Genomic DNA, 27949 nt, shown 5'->3' with positions numbered 1-27949 from the left:
AGAGAGAAAGGGAGAGATGTATGGGGACATGGGGGTGCAAGGTCAATGCCAGGCTCTTCCAGCTCACGTGCATGCTGGTAGGCAGCCGGGTACCAATGGGTACGAGTGTCAGGCGTGTGAAAACAGCCAACACATGGGCGGCAGTAAGGCTCCCAGGCCATAGCTTATATGACTGTTCCACAGAGTATGAATGCATGTGAGCAATGTTGGGCAAGTGGTTTGCCCATCCACAGAATGCATGTAATAGGTCTATCTGGTGGGTAGCTTATACTAGCTGCCCCTGCCTGTGAGTGATAACCTTGCCTTGCTAGCAGAACCTCTGGATGGAAAATAAAAGCAGAGTAAATGATTACTGCAAATATGTAGAATGAGAGAAGCTAAAGAATGGGATTAATGGAGTTTTAAGTGAGGAATGTTAAAACATAGGATATCCTACAGCAACCAGATGCCGCCTATGTAGTTTACAGGGTCTGGTGATGGTAAGGAGGAAGAGCAGCATTGAAGAGTAATTGCAACAGTAGATGATATGCTGGAATGACAGTTTCCTGTGTAGCTCAGAGCAGTTGGTTTTGGGATACACATAATGCAGCCTTGTTTGAAGAGAATTATGTTGTAGTATGCAGAATGTTCAGCAGCTGGGTAGACACCTAGTTCGTTATCATATGTACTGTGTACACAGCACAGTAATTGCACCACACTTGTGGATGTCCTGGCTGCTTTCACTTCTACCTTTGATTGGGTAGGAAATACACATGACAGAGCTGCAGTTGGAGGTGGTGGATTGGTATATGATTAAGGTCTTACATCTGGGATACCCTCAAGGAAATGTCTCATGATGGTATAGGAATGAGTAGGATATTGTGTCGATTTCACATTCTGTAAAGGTGTGTCAGTGATTTCCTGCACCCTATCAAGACAGCTGCCATCTTAAAACTAGAAAAAGATTCTTAATGTCTTTTGAGGAAACTATCTAACCTACTTCTTACTCCTATCTGGTAGTACCACTACACTGAACCCATCACTCTCAACCACCCTACCCACCCCACTCCCAATCAATGCCTTATTGCTCTTTTTAGACCCTGTAAAGCAACCGACATGTTTTTTTCTTTTTTTTTCTTTTTTTCCCCTCTCTTAAGTGTCTCTGATGTTGATCTTCAAAACTGTGCTATGATAACTACTAACTGAATTAAACAGTTAATAATAATTCGCCACAACACAGTCAGATTTACTTTTTAGTTGATTTATCTTTATTGTACTAAAATACAGTATTAAACTTTTAAGTAGTAATTTTGCCATGCACTAAAACATACGTCAGCAGTTTGCATAATCTATGAATATTCTACCAAAATTTTAGAAGTGACAACACAAATAACTAACATCTTGACTGCTCAAGTGTGACTGACTAATAAAGTGAGTGACAAAGTTTTGCACTGACTGAATACTCATGACTGGAGGTTCACCACCTAACTGACATGGAGTGTTACAGGATGATTATGAAATGCTGACTAGCTAACACAAAATATCTATACTGTTTAACTACTCAGCCCTAACTATGACTCTGTACGCAATGCCTGCATAAAGACACTCATGTTACAATAACTAAAAAATCAGTATTTACAGCTTTAATAATGACATAATTACAACAAAAGTAAAAGAATACAAAAACACATTAGTCAGTGAAGCTATCTGGATTAATTGTAGTCTGTATAAGCAAAAAATGGCAAAATGATATGTATTATTTTATGAAGCAGAGGTTTAATGTGCATGGGGATGTCCAAAGCCCACAAGAATTTTATGAAAAGTTAAATTTTCTAATCTGAACATTTTAGAAACCAAAACATTATTCTAGGAAAGTTACATATTTTTATAATCAGAAAAATAAAATGGTTTTAGTGACTGTAGTGAATCATAAATTTAGAATATTTCAAGAAAGAACATGTTTCCTTAAAAAGTAATTAGACTGTTATCATCAGTGGTCTGAAATACATTAAATTATAAAGTTCACTTAAATACAGCACAGACAGAAATGTGACAGTTTCATGTATTCATGCAATAAGCATTATGTGTAGGAGACACCAGGGGAATACTGACACCTTAAGAGATTTGTCGTTTTGGTTTGGAATCCTGTCACTTCCATGGAAAAATTCATGGTGCACTGTGTGACCCTGGAATGTTAGATGGACAGCTGTACGAGAAAAATAAAAGAAAAAGGATGTTGAATACCTTCAGAACTGCATATCAATTTTCTCAAGTATGCAACCTTTTGGTGTTGCCCTGAGTACCTGGGTAATACTGACACCCGTATAGAGTATGAAATACAGACATAATAAAATTAATTTTCTAAGAAAGTAACAAACTTTACCATCTTAAAATGTAGCAAAATACATACATATCATGTTTCTTTGAAAACAGTGTTCAAATTGCAAAAAAAAAAAAAAAAAAAAAAAAAAAAAAAAAAAAAAAAAAAAAAAAAAAAAAAACAGCAGCTTCATCTTCATCAAAACCTAGAACACTGTTGTACTTGTTTGATGGTTTTCTTGTGCTTATTTTGGGATTTCTCTTTTTTTAAACCATTTATCCAGTCTTCTTCAGTCATTTTGGTAGATTTATTGAAATTTTACTTAAGCTGTAGTTTTTTGGCAAGTTCATAGGCAATTCACCACACTGAGACAGAGAAATGCCATAGAATAATAGTGCCAATCATAATTCTGTTTTGAACAACCCAGGTACAAAACCTGTCTCATATACACTCCTACCTTCTTCTACTGCATTACAGACATGGGCATTTCCTACCCTATCAAATCTAAGGCACTTACAAAAGCAGCTGTGTTATTTACCAGGCAAGCTGTGATTTCTGTGCAGTATTCCATGAGTATACAATGCCAACCACTTGTTTACCTATATGAATGACTGTTGCCAATCTGTAACTAACTAAAAGCTCTGCCAACCAGGTGTTGAACATACTGTGGCCTGCATTAGAAGACAATAAGTAAGAATGACAATTAAAATGCATTAGGGCTCATTGCGCCTATACAATGGCTATTACAAATCAGTGTTGCATGAGAACAACGTGCTCAATTAAACTATTAATATTGGGGCTCAGCAGTTATCAGTGAGTTATATTACATTACAGACTGTACTACAACAACATGATTCACTTGTAAAAAAACCTTGAACTAAATGATAATATTAAAAAATAACTGAGGGCTGCACATTAATCATCTTTCCCAATACCGGACAGGTAGACGTGGGAACACTGAAATTAGTGAAAACCACATTTAATGAATATTTCCTAATTTTAACAAGAATCATAAGAACTAAAAGATAACAGTGACTCCCTGGGCTGTTAGCTAATTAACAGCAAATAAACTCTGTGATTAACATAGTCTAGCACAATAATGAAACTAAATTCCATCTGGTAGAGCAATTAGTATTGTGTGCTCTGTGATAAAGTTCTTGAAATATGCACATCTTCCTTGAGCAATCTCTCACAAATGCCATAAATTTGTAAAGTACTGTAAATTATATCTCACAATAAATAAATAAACTAAAGGCCTAGACTAAACAATTGAAGGCAAATCTACGTCAATAGCTCTGCAGGCACACAACTCCTTACAGTAAAAACTTTAATTTATAATATATAAAAGATGAAGCTACATAAATTCATTTACATACAGCAGTAATTAAAAGTTATGCAAACTGTAGACATGAAATGCCACAAAAAAATCGCTGTACATAAATTCAGTTAAATACAGCAAAATTTATATATTATAGTGTACTTTTTTTCAAAGTGCTAAAGGTTAAACATAAGATATTTGGCATACAACAGTGTGCAAAACATGTATTCCTTGTTGTATTACTTGTTGTACACATACACTGAGACACCAAAGGAACTGGTATAGGCACGTGTATTCAAATACTGAGATATGCAAACATGCAGAATACAACACTGTGGTCGGCATGCCTATGTAAGACAACAAGTGTCTGGCGCAGCTGTTAGATGGGTTAGTGTTGCTACAATGGCAAGTTATCAAGATTTTTAGTGGATTTGAATGTGGTCTTATAGTTGGTGCATGATCAATGGTATACAGCATCTCTGAGGTTGTGATGAAGTGGGGATTTTCCCATGCAACGATTTCATGAGTGTACTGTGAGTATCAGGAATCCAGTAAAACATCAAATCTCTGACATCGATGCGGTCAGAAATAGATCCTGCAAGAGCGGGACCAATGATGACTGAAGAGAATCACTCAATGTGACAGAAGTGCAACCTATCCACTAATTGCTGCAGATTTCAATGCTGGGCCACCAGTGTCAGCACGTGAACCATTCAACCAAACGTCATCGATATGCAATTTTGGAGATGAATGCCCACTTGTGTACCTTTGATGACTGCACAATGCAAAGCTTTACACCTCGCCTGGACTTATCACCACTGACATTGGACTGTCAATGACTGGAAACATGTTGCCCGATTGGACGAGTCTCATTTCAAATTGTATCGAGCGAATGGACGTGTATGGGTATGGAGACAACCTCGTAAATCCGTGGACCCTGCATGTCAGCAGGAGACTATTCAAGCTGGTGGAGGCTCTGGAATGGTGTTAGGCATGTTCAGTTGGAGTGATATGGGACCTAGACACAACTCTGGCAGCTGACGAGTATGTAAGCATCCTGTCTGATCACCTGCAACTATTCATCATGTCCATTGGGCATTCCAATGGACTTGGGCAATTCCAGCAGGATACTGCAACACCTCACACATCCAGAATTCCTAAAGCGTAGCTCCAGGAACACTCTTCTGATTTTAAACACTTCCGCTGGCCACCAGACTCCCTAGACATGAACATTATTGAGTATATCTGGGATCCCTTGCAACATGCTATTCAGATGAGATCTTGTACTCTTACTGATTTATGTGCAGTCCTGTAGGATTCACGGCATCAGTTTCCTCCATCACTACTTCAGACATTAGACGAGTCCATGCTGTGTCGTGTCACTTTACCTTTGTGTGCTCGCGGGGGCCGTACATGATATTGATCAGGTGTACTAGTTTCTTTGGCTCTCCAGTGTATGTTACACTAGGAATGGTATGTTATTGAATTTGCAGGCGATTTGTGTACAGAAGGTGGGAAATTTAGTACACAGATCTCTGGCAGCAACAATGACTGGGCATCAAGCTTAACTGAGCTTGGCTGACAGTTAAGGGTATGCCATTCTGTGCTGTTTCAACTCTATGCCGGAGTTCATCAATAATAGTGACAGTCAAATGGTGGCATTTCAATCTCTTGGCAACCCATGACCAGAATTTTTAATTGTTGAGGTATCTGGAGAAAGTGATAACAAAAGAAACAGTTGAGTGCTTTCTGTTTTGAGAAATATCAGGACAACACGGGCAACATATGGTCGTAAGTTATCTTCTTGAAAGGTACCATTGTGGAGACCTCAAAAGTAATGCACAGCAACCAGCCCTAATGCATGTAATATCTGCTGTCAAAATTGCCAGTGGTGTGCCCTAGTGTTAATGACAAAAGCAATCAGTCAATTTTTTTTACCTTCAGAGCCTCCACATATGGACACTTCTATTGTGATGCAGAATGCAGAACAAGAACCTGTCTGAAAAGGTATCATGGTGTCACTTCTGTGTCCAATGATCCTGTCACACTGTTTGCACTGATACTTGATACAATCAAGCCCATTTTCTGACCCAAGGTCTGTAACAGGGCTGTATGATCTTGTACAGCCATGAGTCATGGGATTGTGAACAGCATAAATAACATATTATGGAACAATAAAGCACAGCCTCAGTGGCTCACAATCCTGCTGCTGTTAAATTCTGACATGTTTTGTCAGATGTTTCTCCTTGTAAACAAGCAGTAATAAAATGTGGTTAATGAATAAGAAACCTACTGTGTCATCTTTCCTCACATAAATAATGTAGTGGTATTACTTCTACCTACTTTTTACAATTCTACTGAAATGCTAATCAGTTGCATATTCAAGAATGTAGTATACACCAGGCCAATTTGAAGTTTGTTATATGCTATGTTCTTGGAGTTGCAGTTGTAATTCTCATCAAATTTCTAAACTTTAATATATTTTTTATAAAGTTTTCAAACTCAGAAACTCTCTTCCAAGATGACAAAACATTTAATATGGCATATGTTCATTCCTAACATGCGTACAGAGTATGCTCTCTATGAGGTAATGCAAGACCTCTGTGGGCAGTTAATTCCATCAGTGAGAAATATCTATATAGGGATCTAGAAGAGTTACTAGTGGTGGTCACACAGATTGAAAATATCCAGAAGTTTCAGATTGAAAATGTCCTCCCCACTGTACACAAACTTTTTTTTTTATAGAATTCAAATCTGGAGCCACTGCTGCTCAGTCCATATGGTGGATATAGTCACCTGCAACAAATTCATCCATTAAGTGGATTGTTGTAGGTTGATATGATGATCCATGAAAGGAAGTCTCAAACAACTGCACCTCTAGAATGAGAAAATAATGTAGTTGCAGTACCTCATCTTCGTATATCAGGATGTTAACAGTATTCATCTCACCTCTAATATATATATATATATATATATATATATATATATATATATATATATATATATATATATATATATATATATATATATATTAAAAACAAAGATTCCAAGACTTACCAAGCGGGAAAGCGCCGGCAGACAGGCACACGAACAAAACACACAAACACACACACAGAATTACGAGCTTTCGCAACTGGCAGTTGCTTCGTCAGGAAAGAGGGAAGGAGAGGGAAAAATGAAAGGATGTGGGTTTTAAGGGAGAGGGTAAGGAGTCATTCCAATCCCGGGAGCGGAAAGACTTCCCTTAGGGGAAAAAAAAAGGACAGGTGTACACTCGCACACACACACACACACATATCCATCCGCACATACACAGACACCTGTCCTTTTTTTTTCCCCTAAGGGAAGTCTTTCCGCTCCCGGGATTGGAATGACTCCTTACCCTCTCCCTTAAAACCCACATCCTTTCATTTTTCCCTCTCCTTCCCTCTTTCCTGACGAAGCAACTGCCAGTTGCGAAAGCTCGTAATTCTGTGTGTGTTTGTGTGTTTTGTTCGTGTGCCTGTCTGCCGGCGCTTTCCCGCTTGGTAAGTCTTGGAATCTTTGTTTTTAATATATTTTTCCCATGTGGAAGTTTATTCTGTTATATATATATATATATATATATATATATATATATATATATATATATATATATATATATATATATATCATGCTTTATACACTCACGCAACATGAAGCCTCCCAACACCATTCCCACAACGTCTCCAGCTAACTTCCTTCTTTCTATGATTTTCTCATGATTTCACTTGCTAAAATTTCTCCTCCAGATGAACGTGTAATGAAAATCATTCTAGAAACTGAAGCAGAATTCATGAGAGAAGAGCAAATTCTTTTATTGGTTAACAGCAAAATCTCAGTGATGTAGAATCTACAACAAATACGGCCTATTTTGAATTGTTTGAGTAGCAAACACTTTGCCAAATTTATCACATACAGACCAACCTACAACAGCATCTGATGTAGTTTGTTGGGAAATTTCTGTTTCTATTAGTTCCCTGGACCTGAACTAGTATAAGTTGGTAAGCGTCAGAAGGCTTTGGTCAGTCATTAATTTTTGGTAACAGCCATCATTACCTAGCTGATAATACTGGGTGAGGCAGCCACTTTCGTCTGTTGTGTTCGTGGTTTGTACTTCACTCTGTACACTTAGTTCATGCAAATAACCAGGCCAAAAAACTGTGTGCTGTGGGATTTTTGGCTGGAAGGAAAGACCATCAGATCATTTACATCATTATAATCAGTTGCAGCTTAGGTTTTGAAGGATACTGCAGTAAAGTGCAAGAGATAGGGGAAGAATATTAAATATCTTATGACGTTGTCAAAATTGCTATTGAAGAAATAATTACAAGTACAGTCACATCTGGTATAAGTGAGTTAGAGTTGGGCACACACACACACACACACACACACACACACACACACACACAGACCATGATGACAGTGAAACCAAATGACCTCACCTCTTGAAATATTTTTGCAAAGGTACCAGTACATGAAGTACAAAAGCTTCAGTAAATGCCAAAAACAGTCTGCCATTCATTGTGTTGTAAATATTATTTCTGTTTAATACAGTTCTTTTCCCTTGTGATAAGATTTTTACGGAATGTGTCAATACATCACACAATTTCAGTCTGAATTACAAACAACATGTACTCTATATACACTTCCATCTGTGAAGTCTGCATCCAAGTCATTACACAGCCAGTTTCCTTTACTAATACAACTTTGTGTTTTTTTTTTTTTTTTTTTTTTTTTTTTTTTGAAGGCTCTCTTTGAATTATTATAAATCTTTTCTTATATAGAAATTCCTGAGTACAGTATTGGTATACCTTCTCGTAATGATTATCTCACTGTTCTGAAAGCTAGGAGTGCTACGAACTGTTTTAAGTGTTTCTATTAGCAGTACTGGGACTTGTGTCTTCTGAAAGTTTTTATTGTGCGTTGTCACTAACAGAAACTTTCTGTATTATCACAAACATTTATAGTACTGGTCTTGAGTATAGGGTCTTTATAAAGTTTAAATTATGCATATTGTGGAGACAGAAGTCTGTAATATTATGTCCAGTTAACACATGAGACCAAGAAATAACAGTTTTTGATAGGAACAGAAGTGGGAAATTAGACAATTAATGGCACATAAATTGTAAGAATTTGGATTCAATGTTTCGGTGTGTCATATATGAATTTACTCCCTGTAAACAGTGAATCATCCATGCTTTACACACTTCTACATGAAGTATTGCCTGGAGTTACAATTATATTAATACAATTTTCCTTATTCTACAATAAAAAAGAGCTAAAGCATGATACAGTTTTTTTAATTGGTGGTATTACCCATATGGGAGACATTTCACTTCAAGTCCAATGAAATATGATTAAATATTAGTAATAGGGAAGCAATTTGTACTTTCAGAAATTATGTATGAAGTGAGTAAGGTTGCAGCTTCATAGCTCATTGCCTTAATAATTTAGCATATGATTTTCATTTAGATCATGTAAGTAAAATTTAATTTACACCCATTTATTGCGAATGAAAAATTTTTCTTCAATACTATACAAAACTGATTTACATCACCCACAGAACTTATTCTTTTTTGTACTATTGTCATAGAGCAAAAGTAACAAATATTTTAATATGCCAACTTTCTCTTAAATGATTACGTGTCATAACTACCATATACATCTACATCTACATCTACATGCACACCCTGGAAGCCACTGTGACGTACATGGCAGAGGATACTTCCTATTGCATGTGACATTAGTGCTTCTTCCAGTTCCATGTAAGGAAACGAAAAGATGAATGAACTACTATTTCCTATTTTTCCTCATTTACCACTTTTGTTTTCAGAAGATTCTAGAAACTCAAGTAGTTCTGGGATTCAAATTCATCTTGTTCTTGTCTGTTACACTGTATACAGTTGTGGAATAATAGGTTCCTAATAACTCTAATAACTAATGGTTTATGTAACTGTATGATCTTAATGGCTTACATTTTATATGGATGCAAATTTGTGTCGTCTATACAGATAACTGCTGTTGTAATTGTTGCTTGGTAAATTCTATTACATATCTAGTACACTGTAAATTCTATTAACCATTTTTTTAATTTTTTTTCCTCATAACATTATTAGTATCCAAATGTATTGCACTTAAGACCATCAGTAAGGAATAGGATAATACAGTCTGAATTAACATCTTCTTATTTTAGGATAATACTCCAGTTTACATCACTGCAGGAGTTTCAGGAGGTCTCTTTTTTGCACTTTTTGTGATAGTTATCTTCACATACTGGCAGCTCAGTAGGTAAGTAACCAGTAAATGTAAATGTATACAAACACATTAAAATTATTATTTGTAAATGCTTTTGTCATTTTTTATTTTGTAACTTGTATCCATATATCAATTTCTGGACAGTCAGTTTGCTACATTTTTACTTGTTATGAACCTATAATAATAAACAGAGTAGTTGCCTTAAATATCACCCATAGATTTTTACATTTAGATTCTCTGTTATAAGCAGAAACTTTTCAGAAGTGAACAAGATTAGTCTGCTGATTCTGAGCAGCAACTTAGAAATAGATTTTATTGTATTACTGGTAGCTTCAAAAATTGTTGACTGTTAATTTCAGTACATAGTAGCTCCCAAAAATTACATAATTTCGTCATTTGCACCAACATGAGATGTGCAGGCCTACAGACCTTAGTTATGGAACCATAGCACACAACTGAGATAATATTTGGTTCATAGTTAACAACAAAAAAGGTTACAGGTATAAAACAATTTCATGACCACACTGATTAAAGTGAAAGGAGTTACTACATGCTCCAAATGGGCTATAGGTTATAAAGAAAAATAAAATACCTGTCAAGTTTTAAGTAATTTATTTTTAATTTTTCTTCATACAAATTGCATCTAATTAATACTTATCTTCATTTCAAAAGAAACTTAGAAACAACACTTAAAAAACACAAATACCCCTATCCACTGCTATTCAATTCTAAGATTTATGGGTTAGGTAAAACTTTTTATCCCAGAAGGGACTCGTTAAGTATTTTATGTCAAAATTTCCTTTTTATGGTACCACACTCTTTTAAATAAAAGAAATTTGTCTTACATTTTTCCAGTGATTAGGTGCAGTTCTTGAAGTGTGATTCTCAATATTTGACAAACATACCTATAGTTGCCATCAAGCTTTCATCAAGCTCTAAATTTTTTTAGTTAGAAAATTTCTTCATGTATGAAAACAGGTGTAAGTTAAAAGGTACCTACTTTGGTGAACAGAGTAGATGATCCAACAATTTGTACTTCAGATTTGTATGTTTTCCCGTTACCTAACTAACTCAATGGGCAGGTGGACTGTTCTGATGAAAGGTAACATTTTGATTTTTAAATATAGGCCTCTTCTCATACAATATTTTATACAGTTGTTCCAGAAGACTTGTGTAGTGGTTGTCAGTTATTGCTTTCCACTTTGGAAGATAACTTTTCAGAGAAATCCCTTTATCTACCCAGAAAACACTGACTGTAATACATTTCTTTGCATGGCTATCTTCCACAACAACTCTTAAAATAAGTTATTATTAGTTTCTCCATTTTAAGCTTATTGCAATTTAATTAAAGAGAACTTTACACCAAATGCATTTTACTTTTACTTATAGAACATCTTATGTGGTCATTCTGCAAATGGATTCATATAATTACACATTGTTGCTTTTTTAAATTAAAAATAGTGTTTTGTGTATAAAGTTGGTGTGCAATTTACTTATGATATTTCTGGCTCTTGTTTACATATTTTCCAAATCAAGTCTTTTAACATCAGCTTTTGTTAACCAAGAGGGAGGAAGCAGTGGTCTGGAGAACAGGCAGACATGGGGCAGGAACACCATAAGTAAAATGCACAACTTTATTAACAAAACTACATCTTATGTGGTCATTCTGCAAATGGATTCATATATTTACACATTTTCGGTTTTTTAAATTAAAAATAGTGTTTTGCGTATAAAGTTGGTGTGCAATTTACTTATGATATTTCTGGCTCTTGTTTACATATTTTCCAAATCAAGTCTTTTAACATCAGCTTTTGTTAACTAAGAGGGAGGAAGAAGTGGTCTGGAGAACAGGCAGACATGGGGCAGGAACACCATAAGTAAAATGCACAACTTTATAAACAAAATGCTGTTTTTAATCTAAAAAATGAAAGATGTACAAACATATGTATCCAATTTGCAGAATGACCACTGAAGATGCTTTATAAATAAAAGCAAAATGCATTTGGTCTAAAATTCTCATTAATTAAATTTCAGTAAACTTGAGATGGACAAATCAATTACATCTGACCATGATCTTTCAAGCAGATGAAATCAGTGTCACCACTTTGCTGTAGTCTTCTTGTGATGAAGTTCCTCACTCACAATAACAATTGAACATACAAAATCTGTTAGATTTTTATTTTAAATTATCTAAATATTTCTTAGAAATTCAATTTCACATTTATTTTTTTGACATCATTCAGTGTGTGTATCACCTTCCTTCCACAATCCCTTCTCACAATTTATCTCGCTTTTAAAATGTACTTTACGTCTGAAGAAATAAATCTCAGGTGAACAGCCTGGTACGATTGTGCACAGGACACAATATTTCGGCAATTGACCACGTTGCCACCATCAGTGCACCAATGTACTGACCAGTGGTGGGCCAGTGCCAGGTATATATAGGACAATCTCCCTCCTCCCTCAGGTGCTTCCTATGAGTCAGTGCAGTCCGCGCCCCATGCCCGGTCCAGGTCTGGCGTCCGTTCTCCCGCCGTCTGGGTGCTGCGTCCTAGGTCTTCTCATTTAGGAGGGTCTGCCGGCACTGCTCTCATTATTCTTCCCTCCTCCCCCAAAGTCGGTACACTCTGGGAAATATCCTTTTTCTTCTCAATCTGGGTGATCGTGGGTTCCCACGCCTCGCTAAGGATGTAACCGCTGTCATGATTTAGTTGTGGCTCCCTTACTCTAATCTCTATAGCTTCTTTGATAACACAGTCCCAGTATTTGGAAGTCTGTGTCAGGACTTTGGTTCGGTCGTAATCCACACTGTGGAGTTCCTACAGCCAATGCTTGGTGATTGCCGACTTACTGGGCTGTTGCAGTCTAGTGTGCCGTCGATGTTCTCGGCATCGGTCCTCGGTGGTACGAACGGTCTAACCTATGTATACACTCTCGCATTGGTAAGGTATCTGATAAACCCCTGATTTACGTAGACCGAGGTTGTCGACGACACTACCGAGAAGGCTCTTGGCTTTGCTCTAAGGACGGAAGATGGTTTTCACTCAGTTTTTACGTAAAATGCGTCCAATTTTTTCGGATAAGGCCCCACAAAACAGAAAAATAGCAAGACCGCCTCCTCCTGAGATTCGTCCTCAGTTTCCGCCAGTGCTGCAGGCGTGGGATGTAGAGCCTTTCGAATTTGCCCTTCCTCGTAACCGTTCCTCCGAAACACGGTCTTCAGGCGGTCCAATTCTTGTTGGAGACTGTCCCTGTCGGAGATGGTGTGAGCTCTGTGTACAAGAGTTCTGAGCACGCCATTCTTTTGTGCCGAGTGGTGGCAGCTATCTGCACATAGCTACAAATCGGTGCGTGTCTTCTTCCTATACATGCCGTGGTCCAAAGTGCCATCAGCTTGTCGTCTAATTGAAAAATCTAGGAAAGGGAGCATCCTGTCCGTTTCGATCTCAGTGGTGAACTTAATATGCATGCTCGTGTCTGGAGTTGATATGTGTCAGGAAGTCTGCCAGTTTATCTCTTCCATGTGGCCATATAATGAAGGTATCAGCCACATATCTAAAGAAACAGACGGGTTTTAGGTGTGCTGGTTCGAGAGCTTCCTCCTCAAAATGTTCCATTCTTTATATCTCTTTTTGATATGCCCGTGGTGTTAGCTATTACAGACACCTTCATTATTTTTTATCCAATTGGTCATGATTTTCTGTTCTCCACTTGCTTTGTTTATGTATTTATTCATTACAGAAGAATTCAAGATTTGTTCTGAATTATGGAAATATGTTACACATTTGGTACAAATGAAGATAGTCTTTTTCTCTGAAAGGAATTTTGTAGTGACCTGCATAGATTCCACATCCAGTATCCAGGTGTACAGCTGTGAGGCAGGCCACAGAAGTCAGTAGCTGCTATGACTGTCAGGGCCCGCCACTCACGGGTGCACGTGTAGCCTCTCCTCCGTGCATGCCACCAGTCAACCAACAGCTTAAAGAGTCAGGCCTGACTAACCTCACCCTCAGTTACATATTGACATTCTGACTATAATTATTGGACTAGTAGTGTAGCCACTCCCCAGCATGTCTTCTTGTACAAGTTATTTCTAGATGTAATAAAGAGTTTTGTCTCTCATTTTCTGTGCATTCTTGTGGTTAGAACAAATTGATTAATATAACACTTGTTATTAAGCAAAACAGCTTCCCTTTAAACTTATGAGATATTTGATCACTATATATTAGCAGTCACTATTTGCACCTTTTGTGTTATACCTTTCCAGGTGAAAGTAACGTTGTAACTTAGTGTTATATTGTTATAAATATATACATCTTTGTTCAGACTGTGTTCTGTTTATGTTTTAAAATTAGTTGAACAGTTTTAAAAATATATATTGATAGCAATGTAAGTAATTTCTCACTCTTTAATATTCTTTTATGTGACTCATTATAACTAAGATTTCACAGAGTCTTTACTGTCTTTTTTAAGGATTAACAGGCTCTTTATATTCTTGGCTGCACCAGGCCCCTCCTCCCCTTACATTATGTCAATGTTAAAGTGTTGAGACACTAACACATAATATGCAATAGGTGTTTGCTCATAACTGACAACTTGTCACATTGCATAAACTGATTTTCATTCTTTTTTTTTTAAGTAAAAAATCCCAATGTCGAGCATTAAACCGAGAACAGTAGTTATGTCATCATAATCTATTTGCCTAGATACTTCGAATATAATATTCCATTGAATTCCATTGGGTCGATGGCCTTGTTAAAACCGCATTAACTGGTTGCGGTACAATAAAAAATAAACTAAAATAAAAAATCACTACTTCTGTGATCAGGCTCATAGGATTATACGACACTGACTGGCTACTGTTGCAGCCTCTACCAAATGGCAGTGTTTGCATAGGGTATGAAAGGGTGTGGTGACATCACATTGCACTCCCAGCTACTGTCAGGGTTTCAGACTTTGGAGCTGTTACTTCTCATTCAGGTAGCTCATCAGTTGACCTCATGAGGCTGATTGTATCTTATTCCAGTACATTCACGAAGGGAAAATTCATGGCAGTACCAGGAATTGAACACGGGCCATCTGCTTGGCAGTAAATAAAACACTCAGCTATGTAGGCAAAGCACTGAGGTTTAAGCTCAAGAGATTACTTTTGAAGCAATTGCTCAAGCCGCGTGAGACACCAGAACAATTCAGTACCAGATCATTCTTATTTGGCCACCAGAAACCAACTGTTGTTACTTCATAATAACAATGTATTATAAATTATATATTTCATTATGCTTGTAATGCCCTTCTAAACGAAAATGGAATATGTTCAGCATTGTTTTCATAAGAATGACAAGCTATCAGGACATGAAGAGAGGAGACAAAAACTATAATTCAAAATGTGAAGAGCAATCAGTGCAAATGTATCTAAAATGAAAGACACAATGTCTGATAATTTGAGGAAAACACTTGACAGAAATCTATGTTTTGAAATGATCTTTCTGAATACAGTTAATACAGTTTTCATTCCAAATATCACAAACACAGTGAAGATCTCTCTCTCTCTCTCTCTCTCTCTCTCTCTCTCTCACTCACACACACACACACACACACACACACACACACACACACACACACACACACACACATGGCTCTGAGCACTATGGGACTTAACATCTATGGTCATCAGTCCCCTAGAACTTAGAACTACTTAAACCTAACTAACATAAGGACAACACACAACACCCAGCCATCACGAGGCAGAGAAAATCCCTGACCCTGCCGGGAATCGAACCGGGGAACCCAGGCGCGGGAAACGAGAACACTACCGCACGACCACGAGATGCGGGCTATTAGAGTCAATGAATAGGACACTGATTAATAGAAATTGCTTGTAACGCTATACATAATGCAGATTAATTCATAAAAACAACAAATCCACTAATCCACTCAGTGGGATATAAATAGAGAAAGGTTTTCTTTATTAGGAAATTAATATAATTAGTTAATTTTGGATACTATGGTGGCACAAGTGTTCTTGATCATTTATACAAATAGTTCTCTCATGTTTAAATAAGAAACCTTTGAATGTTGATATGAGATAAGAGATTTCTTTACTGAAAATGAGATATATAATAAGACAAGAGCTGCTTCACATTATATGCAGTTAATTAAATACTTCTCAAATAAAATCTGTTACAGAATTGGAATCTTCAAAGATGGACATTGATTTACTATCAGGTGACTGATGCGACTTTTTGCTATTAGGCTTACCTTACTGCACTTTTATCCTTAAAAAAGGAAGCACATTGGCCATGCTAACATAGTCAGCTAGAAGTGTACAATTTAAAGGAGATATAACGAGTAATGTCATTAGTGACTCAGTCTGCTCTATAATTGTGAAAAAATTCCCTTTCCCAGTTTCCACCTAAGACAGATGACTATGAAAGAGCTATGTGACTTCAGTGTTTCTTGGCATATTCCACTGATGAATTCTTCTCGGGTTATCAGCAGAGTGGTGGCGTCGCCTTGTTGCAACATTTCAATTAGTTTCGTATCCATCATCTTCTGGCAAAGTGTCGGGATGCTGCGTTCTGCATATCTATATAGCTGCTCGGCCATCATCCGATACTGTATACTGGCCAATCACATTCCTCTGGAAGGAGGGTACCACGTCGGTGGTGGTGGGGGGTCCGTGGCGCGGACCGGCATCGAGATCTGGTGGCTATCCCATCTGTCTGTTGATGCCACTGCCTTCAGATTGGAGCGTTCCTGACGTATTTTGTCAATTGTGGGATTCCACACTGCACTGAGCTGAAAACCACTATCCCTGTTTACTAAACTGTTGTGCAGATGTATCTCCACTTCCTCTTTGGAGATCAAGTCCCAGAAACCGTTGGTACTGCAAAGCTTATACATTTTTTCGAATTAAAAGGTGTGTCTCTCGATAATGCTATGTTCGGCTACAGCGGACTTGTTCATCTGTACCAGTCATAATTACAACGCTGGAAGATACATTGTTGTGCCTACCGAATATCCTACATTGGCACTCAATACTGTAAATGCCTGGCGTCTGCAGCCCCAGTTGGTCTTTGGTTGAGCCAAGTATATCTTTGACGTTTTTTGGTGCTCAAAAGATGGTCGTTATTTCATGCTTCTTTAGCATTCTTGAGATATTGGCTGTTGGCAGTCCAGCAAATGGCAGAAACGCCACATGTTTTGTTTCGTCTTCTTCTGGTTTCTCCTCCCACTTCTTGTCTGCATGCAAGGCATGTTTCATTTGTGTCTCAGTGTAGCAATTCTTGTGGAAGGTTTCCCACAGACGCGATAACTCACACGGCAAACTCTTGCTGTCACAGATCATCCTGGTTCTTTGTACTAAGGTGTTCAGTACTGAGTTACATTGTGCTGGATGGTGGTAGCTCTAATCATTGAGATATAAGTCCGTGTGCGCCTTCTTCCTGTAGACAGAGTGTCCCAATGTACTGTCTGCATTTTTCTTGATCAAAATATCCAAGAAGGGAAGGCAGCTATTCTGTTCTACCTCCATGGTAAATTTGATGTTGTCATGTATGCCACTGAGATGGCGTAGGAACGCCTGTAGTTGCCATGGGGCCACACTACAAAAGTGTTGTCTACATATCTATAGAACACCTTTGGTTTATGGTGGGCGGTGTTCAGTGCCACATCTTCAAAGTGCTCCATGTACAAGGTGGCAATACCTGGGCCAGGGGGGAACCCATGGCAACACCATCCACAAGAAGGAAGCCACCAACAAACAGTGCCAAAAGTTCCTCAGACTTCCGGGCAGATGTCAACAGGAGGAGAAAGCCAGCAATATTAAGACTGTCATCAACCTTGCAGGGAGAGTGCTGGATGAGCCGACAATCTCAAGCTCTCAAAAAGCTTCTTTTCAGTCCTTCTTCTCCAACTCCAAATCCCTTTCAATAATGTCCAGCTTGTTGCAATGTGAATAACATACAACCGACACAGGTCTGTATACCTTGCTACTACTATCTACTAGACATTGCTTGTTGCAATGTGAATAACATACAACCGACACAGGTCTGTATACCTCGCTACTACTATCTACTAGACTCCTATCACTGAAAAAATTTGGGTGGAGTGAATCATGTGTGTTATGTGTCTGTAAATTGCGCAAAGTTTCTTCTGAGCGTGATCATATTTTAACTATATGTGTGTTACATTTTCTGAGATGGAAATTGGGAACCAGCCAAGAATTTGTTTAAATGAGTATGGTAAACCATTTAAAAACCACGGCACACTGATTTGTGCATCAACTATCTACCACATGGATTCACTTCAGTTCTCGCCCACCTTCCTACCTCACAAGCCAGACCATTGCACATTATGCTATATGAGCAGGTATTGCTTGTAGTACGTGTAACATTAGGATTTTCTTTCATTCTTTTTATATACACCATGCTACCTCAAGTACTGTCTTTTCCTCTGTGAAGGAGGATGGTAGACACAAAAAATAATCACAATATTTATAAATGCTGGAAGTTTCAGTTGCAATTGCACATAAGAACTCCTCTTTATGATAATATGAAACTGATTTAAGTATTTTCAGAAGTTACAATGACAGGAAAAAAATCATGACACCAAGAAGGAGTTCTGTTGCATAAACAAAAGTTGGTAGGCATGTTTCTACATTTGAAAGATGACGATTATTCAGATTTCACAATGTTTGTATATGCAAATCAGGTTTGCTTTAATACAAGCTGCAATGGTCCTCAGCATAAGTTGCCTTTGAGATTGGATGTGCTGAGTTGATGTTACTCAAGAATGCCATTAAGCCAACAGAGACACCATTATCAATTACTCACTGAGTTTGAACAAGGTTGTCTAATAGGGCTATGAGAAGGTGGATGTTCCTTCTGCAGTAATGGAGGAGGACTTGGCAGGAATGTAGCCAATGACAGAAGACCAGGCTATGGGTGGTCATGTGGCACTGCCAAGAGGGAAGACTGTTGTGTTCAGCATATGGCTCTGGTGCACCATACTGCATCTGCAGTAGCAATCTGAGCAGCAGTTGCCACTATGGTGATACAATGAACTATTACAAATCAGTTACTTCAAGGACAGCTCCAAATCAGATGCCCTGTCGCATACATTCCACTGACCCAAACAGCTGCCATTTGTTACTTCAGTGGTGTCAAGCAAGAGCTCATTGGAGAGCAAGGTGTAACTTTCTGATGAAATCTGGTTCTGCTTCGGTGCCAGTAAAGGCAGTGTGTTGGTTATGAGGCCAAGTGAGGGCCTGCAACCAACCTGTCTGCATGCTACACACACTGGACATACAACTGGAGTTATGGTTTGGGGCGAGATTTCATATGACAGAAGGAGCCCTGTTGTGGTCATCCAACACACCCTGAATGCAGAATTCTTCATTAATTGGTGATTTAACCTGTCATGCTTACATTCATGAACAGCATTCCAGGAGTGTCTTCCAACAGGACAACCACTGTTGTAATCCAGTATGCTCTACAGTGCGTCAACATGTTGCCTTGGCCTGCTTGAGCACTAGATCTGTCTCCAATCAAGCACATATGGGACATCATCAGAAAAGAACTCCAGCATCATCCACAGACAACACTAATGGTCCCTGTACTGACCTATCAAATGCAACAGGCATGGAACTCCATACCACAAGCTAACATCTGGTACCTGTACAACACAATACATGCATGTCTGCATGCTTTCATTCAACTGTCTGGTGGTTACACTGGGCATTATTGAATTAGCATTTCACATTTGCAACGGCTTATCTCACCATTAGATTTTCCGCACAGAGTAGCCAAGTGGTCGGAGGCACCTTGTCGCAGTTGACCCGGCTCCCCCTGTCAGAGGTTTGAGTCTTCTCTCAGGCATGGGTGTGTGCTTTATCCTTGGCGTAAGTTAATGTAAGTTAAATTAAGTAGTGTGTAAGCTTAGGGACTGATGACCTCAGCAGTTTGCTCCCATAAGACATTACCACAAATTTCCAAACTTTCCCCTTAGATTAACCTGTGTTAACCACTTAAATATGTTACCTATACAAATTTATTCCCAAAGTTTCCTTACTTTACATTAATTGTTATTTGGTATTGAATTTTTTTCCATCAGAGTATTTGTAACTTTTACATAAAAAATGTCATATTGTAATACCTTTCTAGTGTCCATTGTGTTAGTAAAGGATAGACAAACTGATTCATCATTAAAGTGATCTTGATGTTTCATTTGATCACAAGCACTTATTCTCTCATACATTTATAAACTTCTTCTACCTGTTTCATTTTAATCGGCCCATGGCCACAATTGGATGTGATATTTTCTGTTCCTTTCTCTGCTTTGGTTTTGTATCTTTCCTTCCCTTTTTCTGTGCTTGCTTCCATTTTATTGTTAGCAGGAAAAAATTAAATTTGGTATCCCATGAGGTACAGCATTGTGACCACTCCAACTTTAAACCTGCTTGAATTATATACCAAAGTCATTAACAGATCATGCTAGACTTTTTATTTGCTAATGACCTATGTATACTAACAGAAAACACAAAATCATCCATATCAAATGCAGACAATGAGACAGTAGAACAGTCATGTAATTGATTTACAACAGAAAGTTTGCTAAAAACCAACCTGATGGCTACTAATCTTAGTAAAAATCAAAGGCTCCAGAAATATTTTTATAGCTTACTTCACAAATGATACATTCTACATACAAAATTCTTTTATGTCCACATTCACAGATAATTAAAATGTAATCATCACATTGATAAATTGATCATAATAAGTCAATCTAGCTTGCTTTGCACTAAGAATACTTCCTCATTGTGTTAACCACTATATACAAATGTTAGCAAATTTTGGGGTATTTCATATGCCATTCTAATATTAGATAACCTTCCAAGTGGTTGCTGTTATGATCTATGAAGTCTTTATAGCCATAAAATGGGCCATGCAGATTTTATGTAGAATTCTCAAATGAGCCAGTTTCAGATCCCTCTTCTATGACCTTGGAACTCTTGCACTTACATGGCTACACTTTTACTCTTTAAAACTATATTTTAGTAATGAATTTCTCTATCAGTTGTAGAGATCTTCAGATTCAAGGTTTGCATGTTCCTACCAACACTGTAGGAAACAATGTTCCTTGTAAATATGTCATTATCAAACAGAACATAATGGCTGATTTTCTTCAACTGCAATATAAAACATCCAAGCTGAATATAGTGATCATCAAAGTGATTTCTTTGTTAATGGACATTTAATTAACTATGTAAAACACTGAACTGCAGCTTCATTAAGTTTAATTAATGTACTGCAGGTGTTTGACAACCACCTTTCACTGCCAATCTTTAATGATAGTTGTTAATGTAATCTGCTGAAGTTTTGTAAAAACATTGAACTAATAATGCTTTAAATAAGTGACTAACATTATTCAGTATTATGTAACCACAATTTAGGAGTCAAACTGGAGATATCTGCCTCTACATTGTCATGACTACTCTGCGATTCACAATTAAATGTGGTGCACAGGGGTCATCAAAACACCTTCAAGCTATTTCTCTGTTTTTCCTCTCTCTAACAGTACACAGGAAAAATGAACATTTAAATATTTCTGTGCAAGCTATGATTTCTCTTATATATTTACAATAATCATTTCTCCCTATGTATGTGGATATCAACAAAATATTTTCATATTGAGAGGGAAAAAAAAACTGGTGACTGAAATTTCATGAGAAGATCCTTCCACAATGAAAAACACTTTTGTTTTGATGAGTGCCACTCCAGTACACATACCGTATCTCTGGCACTCTCTTCCCTGTTTCATGATAACACAAAATGAGCTGCCTGTCTTTGAAATTTTTTTATACTCTCCAAAAATCCTATCTGAGGTGGATCCCATACCACACAAATACTCCACAAGAGGACAGACAAGCATATTGTAGGGACCTGTTGCATTTTCTAAATGCTATGGTTCAGTTTCTCTGTAACATTATCTATGTGATCATTCCAATTTAAATCATTCATAATTGTAATCCCTAAGTATTTAACTGAATTCACACCCTTCAGATTTGTGTGCTTTATTGTGTGACATAAATTTACCAGATTCCTTTTAGTACTTATGTGGATGACTTAAACTTTTCATTTCATAGAGGCAATTGCTACTTTTTGCACCATAAAAATATTGTATTTGCTTTTAGGAATCTTCAGATTCAAGGTTTGCATGTTCCTACCAACACTGTAGGAAACAATGTTTCTTGCAAATATATCATTTTCAAACAGTACATAATGGTTGACTTCATCAAATGGTAAATGACAGCATCATTTACAAACTGTCGAAGAGGGCTGCTCAGATTATCTCATAAATTTTTTATATAGCTCAGGAACAGCAGAGAGCCTATAACTTTTCCTTGGGGAATCCCAGCTATCCTTTCTGCTTTACCTGATAACCTTCCCTCAGTTACTACTATAAACTGTGACCTGTCTGACAGTAAATCACAAATCCAGTTACACAACTGAGACAACACTCCATAGGCATGCAATCTGTCACTTGTGAGAGAAATGGAAATCTAAAAATATTCACTCAATTTGAGTTCCCCTGCTGATAGCACTCTCATTACTTCATATGAATAAAGAGCTAATTGTTTTCATAACAATTATATTTTATGAATCCCTGTCAGCTATTTGTCAATATATAATTTTCTTTTAGGTAATTCATAATGTTCAAACACAGTATGTGTTCCATAATCCTTCTGCAAATGAACATTAGTAAGATGGGTCTACAATTCAGTAGATTACTCCTATTTTATTTGTTAAGTATTGGTGCGACCTGAGCAACTTTCCAGTCTTTAGGTACTGATCTTTCATTGAGCAAGTAGTCGTATTTGACTACTAAGTATGGAGCTATTGTATTAACATACTCTGAAATAGACCTGACGGTTACACACTCTGCACCAGAGGCCTTGCCTTTATTAAGTGAATGAAGCTACTCCATTACACTAGGGATACCTACTTCCAAGCTACTTCTGTTAGCAGTTGTTTGTGGCTCAAATTCTGGAATATTTATGTTATCTTCCTGTGTGAAGGAATTTCAGAAAACTGTGTTTAGCAGCTCGGCTTTAGGGGCACTGTAGTCAGTAACATTACCATTGCTATCACACAGTGAAGGTACTGACTGCATCTTGCCACTAGGATACCTTGTATATGACCAGAATCTCTTATGGTTTTCTACCAGATTTCAAGACAGAGTTTCATTGTGTAAACTATTAAAAGTATCTCACATTGGAGAATGTACTAAGTTTCGAGCTTCAATAAAACATTGCCAGCCTACAAGATTTTGCGTTCTTTTAAATTTGGCATGCTTTTCCTCACTGATTCCACAACTGTTTTTATGTTTTGTGCACCATGAGGGATCAGTACCAAATCTTCTTAATTTATTTGGTATATATATATCAAATAAATTAAGAAGAGTTGGTACTGATCCCTTGGTATATATATATCAAATAAATTAAGAAGAGTTGGTACTGATCCCTCATGGTGCACAAAATGTAAAAACAGTTGTGGAATCAGTGAGGTATACATATCTCAAGGGGCAAAGAAATGAAAGAGGAAGCCGCCTGGTAGAATTTTGCACAGAGCACAACTTAATCATAGGTAATACTTGGTTCAAGAATCATAAAAGAAGGCTGTATAAATGGAAGAAGCCTGGAGATACTGAAAGGTGTCAGATAGATTATATAATGGTAAGACAGAGATTTAGGAACCAGGTTTTAAATAGTAAGACATTTCCAGGGGCAGATGTGGACTCTGACCACAATCTATTGGTTATGACCTGTAGATTAAGACTGAAGAAACTGCAAAAAGGTGGGAATTTAAGAAGATGGGACCTGGATAAACTGAAAGAACCAGAGGTTGTACAGAGTTTCAGGGAGAGCATGAGGGAGCAATTGACAGGAATGGGGGAAAGAAATACAGTAGAAAAAGAATGGGTAGCTTTGAGGGATGAAGTAGTGAAGGCAGCAGAGGATCAAGTAGGTAAAAAGACGAGGGCTAGTAGAAATCCTTGGGTAACAGAAGAAATATTGAATTTAATTGATGAAAGGAAAAAATATAAAATTGCAGTAAATGAAGCAGGCAAAAAGGAATACAAACGTCTCAAAAATGAGATCGACAGGAAGTGCAAAATGGCTAAGCAGGGATGACTAGAGGACAAATGTAAGGATGTAGAGGCTTATCTCACTAGGGGTAAGATAGATACTGCCTACAGGAAAATTAGGTAGACCTTTGGAGATAAGAGAACCACTTGTATGAACATCAAAGACCTTGTGGCCAATAATCTCTGTATTCATAATGATGCTCTGTATTTGCATAGGATTGTTTGTTGCTATGAGGTCAAGTTATGGTTTAATGATCATTTATACTTCAACTGGGCTCATGAACTATTTGCTGAAAATAATTACTGGAGAAAGCATTCTGTACAATTTTGGACAACCTTTTATGCCTACCACTGACTTTCCTGAGACAATCTAACCCCTAAAACCACTCAGTCCTCGCTGCACAGCCACTGCTACCCATGCAACTGCTTCCTGTGTCTAGTGGATCCCAAATCTATCAAGCAGAATCCAAAACCTTACCACCCTATGGTACAAGTTGAGGAATCTGCAGCATACACAATCACAGAACCGTCTGAACCAAAGACTCTGACCCTCCATTCGGATCTGTACTGAAGGTCTGGAATCGCTCCTGTCAATGATACTACAGATGTTGACCTTCACCTTCATCTTGAAAGCAAGACTGGCAGTCCTTACTATTTCAGATAGCTGCACAAAACTAGAAAAAAATCTCTTCAATTCCAAACCACACAGCATTGCTACAGCCATGAGCCATCACCTGCAGCAACTGCACCCTATGCTCTTCATGGGATCCAGAATCACCAATTCCACACCTGGGATGACTCCTCGTGGCATGCACACAGACTGAACACTGGAATTCTTACTCTTTCTGACAGCCATATCCCTAAGGAGCCCCATTATGCACCTAACATTGATGCTCCCAACTACCAGTAATGCAATCCTCTATGACTGACCAGATCTTGCAGGCTGAGTAGCTTCCCCTGAGGAAGTGACTACAACTCGCTCAGGATCTTTGTCAGACGCAGACTGAACCTGAAACTTGATTTTCAGACAAACTGTGGAGGCCCTTTGATCGGCTCCCCAGAAAGCCTTCCACTGTCACCCACTCGACCTTGAGTGAGCGGTCAACCTCAGTGCAGGCAGTACCCAGGGTGGCGACAATAGTGGACTGATCGGGGGATACTTGGGAACTTGGGAGGTAATGGATGTCACTTGGAGCCCCACATCTGTCGCCCCCCCCCCTTCCTGCCCCCAAATCAGTGATGCCCACTGGCAATGCCCTCATGCTGTATGACTGAAGTCACTACTGCTTGGAGCTGTGAGTGAAGGAGCCACCAACTCAGCTTGCATCTGAACACAGCAATCACAGTCTCTATCCATATTAAAGATGGCAAAAGTATATTCTAGAGAATTATTAAAATGTGGAACTGTGCCCGATAAATACAGAAACGTGCAAGAAATTTAAGAGTTTAAACTAAAGAGCACACATGAAATTCCAAATAAATCACTTCTTATTAGAATATATGCCCACTTACAAAGAAAATGGTGTGATTCAATCCAATTACTACAGCGACAGAATCTATCACTCAACTGAAGGATCTAAAAACTTTAACTTACTCTTTAAACAAAAACACACTTGTCACAATGCAGAGTTATATTGTGCTCTACACAGTTATTAAAATGCAGAACTGTGCCTGATAAAGACACAAACACACAAGGTATTTAAGAGTTTAAATTAGAGAGCACACAAGAAGTTCCAAATAAGTTGCTTCTTAGAAGCTGCATCAACTCACAAACAAAATGGTGCACTTTGATGAGCTGCTGCAGGCATGGAAGTTACTACTCAACTGTGGTTATACATCTCACAAGAACTTTTATTGTTTAGAATTATAATGATCTTCCTTATTTCATATTTGGATGTCAATTTAATTTCTATTTAATTTAATGTCCTCTGTATCACTTCTTTGTTGTACTATCTTGCTTCCTCTTCTAAACTATATGCACAAATTTTCTCTCTTATTTTTCAAAATTAATTGTTAAAAATATTTGCTACATGTTAACTGTCTTTTCCAAAATACTCCCTTTCTCTCTACAGCTTCTTTTCCTGTCTTTCCTTTAACAATATTCCATAGTGGCTTTATTTTATTGTCTGATCTGTCAGTTTCAGAGAAACATGTATATTTTTGGATTTTTAACATTTTTCTTAATATTTTGTAGTACATTTTATAATCTGAAGGTATTTATGGACCATGATTTGTTGTGACTATTTTGTAGGTGCACATTTTTCTTGTGAAGCTACTCTGGTACTTGCAGTGATCCAAGAGTTTGTCAGTGACTTCCCAGTACTAAAGTTAAATATCTTTTTTAGGAAAATTACTTTGGAAAAGAGGCACATACTCACTAAGAAATGTTATTAGAGCTAGCATTGTAAACTTCACCACAATTTATGTTTTTTAAACTTCCTTTAAAAACTTCATTTGTTTTGTCATTAATTGCTATTCGATGAAGAGTCTGTTTTCCAAGAAGAGTTTTATATCTAGCAAGAGTACATTTCTTTCACATTGAAGAGTCTTAGTATTTCTACAAGAAGAGTTTTATTTTTTCCCAAGAAAATTTGTCATAATGAGTTCTTGAAGAGATTACTTTATTTCAACGAAAAAAGGGAGTGACTCAGTAGGTAGGAGCGATAATGCAAATTAAAAGACCAGAGATTCTGTCCTCAGCTGGCTCAAGTATTTTTTCTGACATTAATGGTTCTTTCATGCCTGGAAATGATTTGTTACTGTGAAAAATCTGATTTGTAGGGAAATGTGTCATCATACTTATCACATCCAACGCACAGTTCATGGGCCCAGTATTTTACAGCTTTGACATGTTAATCATCCTTCAACTCTTTAGATCTAGAAAATACTTCCTTGCAGTAAAAGCACTATCTGTCATTGTGTGACCTTTGCCTGCTTTGTTTCTTCATCCTCAGTGTTGATGTACTGCATTTTAATACTGGCTGAAAAATGAGGGTTGGAAGTTCAACACTGACTACTATAAATGATGTAGAGAACAGTTGAACAGTTGTGTTTTACTGTTCTTTACTCTCACTGTTCACAACTGCCCAACATTACATAAATATATGGCCAGTTCACTATTGGTAAATTTTGTTAAGCGTCATTAATAGTTTCCAGGCAAATATCAGCATACTGCTACAATAGTTTGCTGTTGAACATCTATGAGCAGTAAAAACCTAACCACATAGTTCACAGTTCTTTCAGAATAATACAGAACGTGTGACACTATTTCTCAAATAAATTGAATAGACACTGTCATTGTTTTAACACACACCCTATTGTTGTTATACTATTTCCACTGCATTATTGCTACCCTAACTGATACAGACTTCCCCTCTGAAAATAAACCGTGGACTGACTGTCTCAGGACCAAAAATTGGGCCTTTATATATCCTCACAATAATAGGTACTGAAACTATACACTGTTAGATGTTTAATTTACAGAAATTACAATTAAAACATAACTCAATCAGTTAACTGAATACATTGCAATATATCACCTTTTTAAGCGTTCCTTCTGTCAAAAAGGTTAGGTCAAATTATTTCTTTAAATAATGAAATTAACAGATATAATTACACAAACTATACTTTTGACAAATCTAGTAATTATTTTAGAATAAAATAAGGGCTGGCTTTGCTAACATGTTTCCCAATAGAGCCAAATAAATACTTAAAGTATTCTGGTAGTTCTTCTTCCAAATGTTTATAATTATTACAAAATTTATATTTGTTTGAGGGATAAGTATTTGCTGAAGGCTCAGCAGTTTCACAATGAGGAGAACCAATATTTGAACAAGGCACAATATTGGCGTCCCTATCCAAAGGAATATCAATAACCTCAGCTGCAGTGTAGTCTTCACTGGTAAACC

At 37.4% G+C, this 27949-nt stretch overlaps 1 protein-coding gene across 1 annotated transcript in view; it reads left to right on the top strand.

Moving 5' to 3' along the window:
* LOC126298573 (prostaglandin E2 receptor EP4 subtype) overlaps positions 1-27949 on the top strand; it is a 566300-nt gene that overhangs the window by 501566 nt on the left and 36785 nt on the right. The window contains exon 5 of the mRNA XM_049989942.1: positions 9832-9926. Coding sequence (XP_049845899.1) covers positions 9832-9926 — 95 coding nt within the window. The remainder of the gene's footprint in view (positions 1-9831; positions 9927-27949) is intronic.

The sequence above is a fragment of the Schistocerca gregaria genome, chromosome X (assembly GCF_023897955.1).
Source record: "Schistocerca gregaria isolate iqSchGreg1 chromosome X, iqSchGreg1.2, whole genome shotgun sequence".
Classification (NCBI taxonomy): Eukaryota; Metazoa; Arthropoda; class Insecta; order Orthoptera; family Acrididae; genus Schistocerca; species Schistocerca gregaria.
The sequence above is the reverse complement of the archived record's forward strand: the minus strand, read 5'-3'. Positions and strand labels throughout refer to the sequence as shown.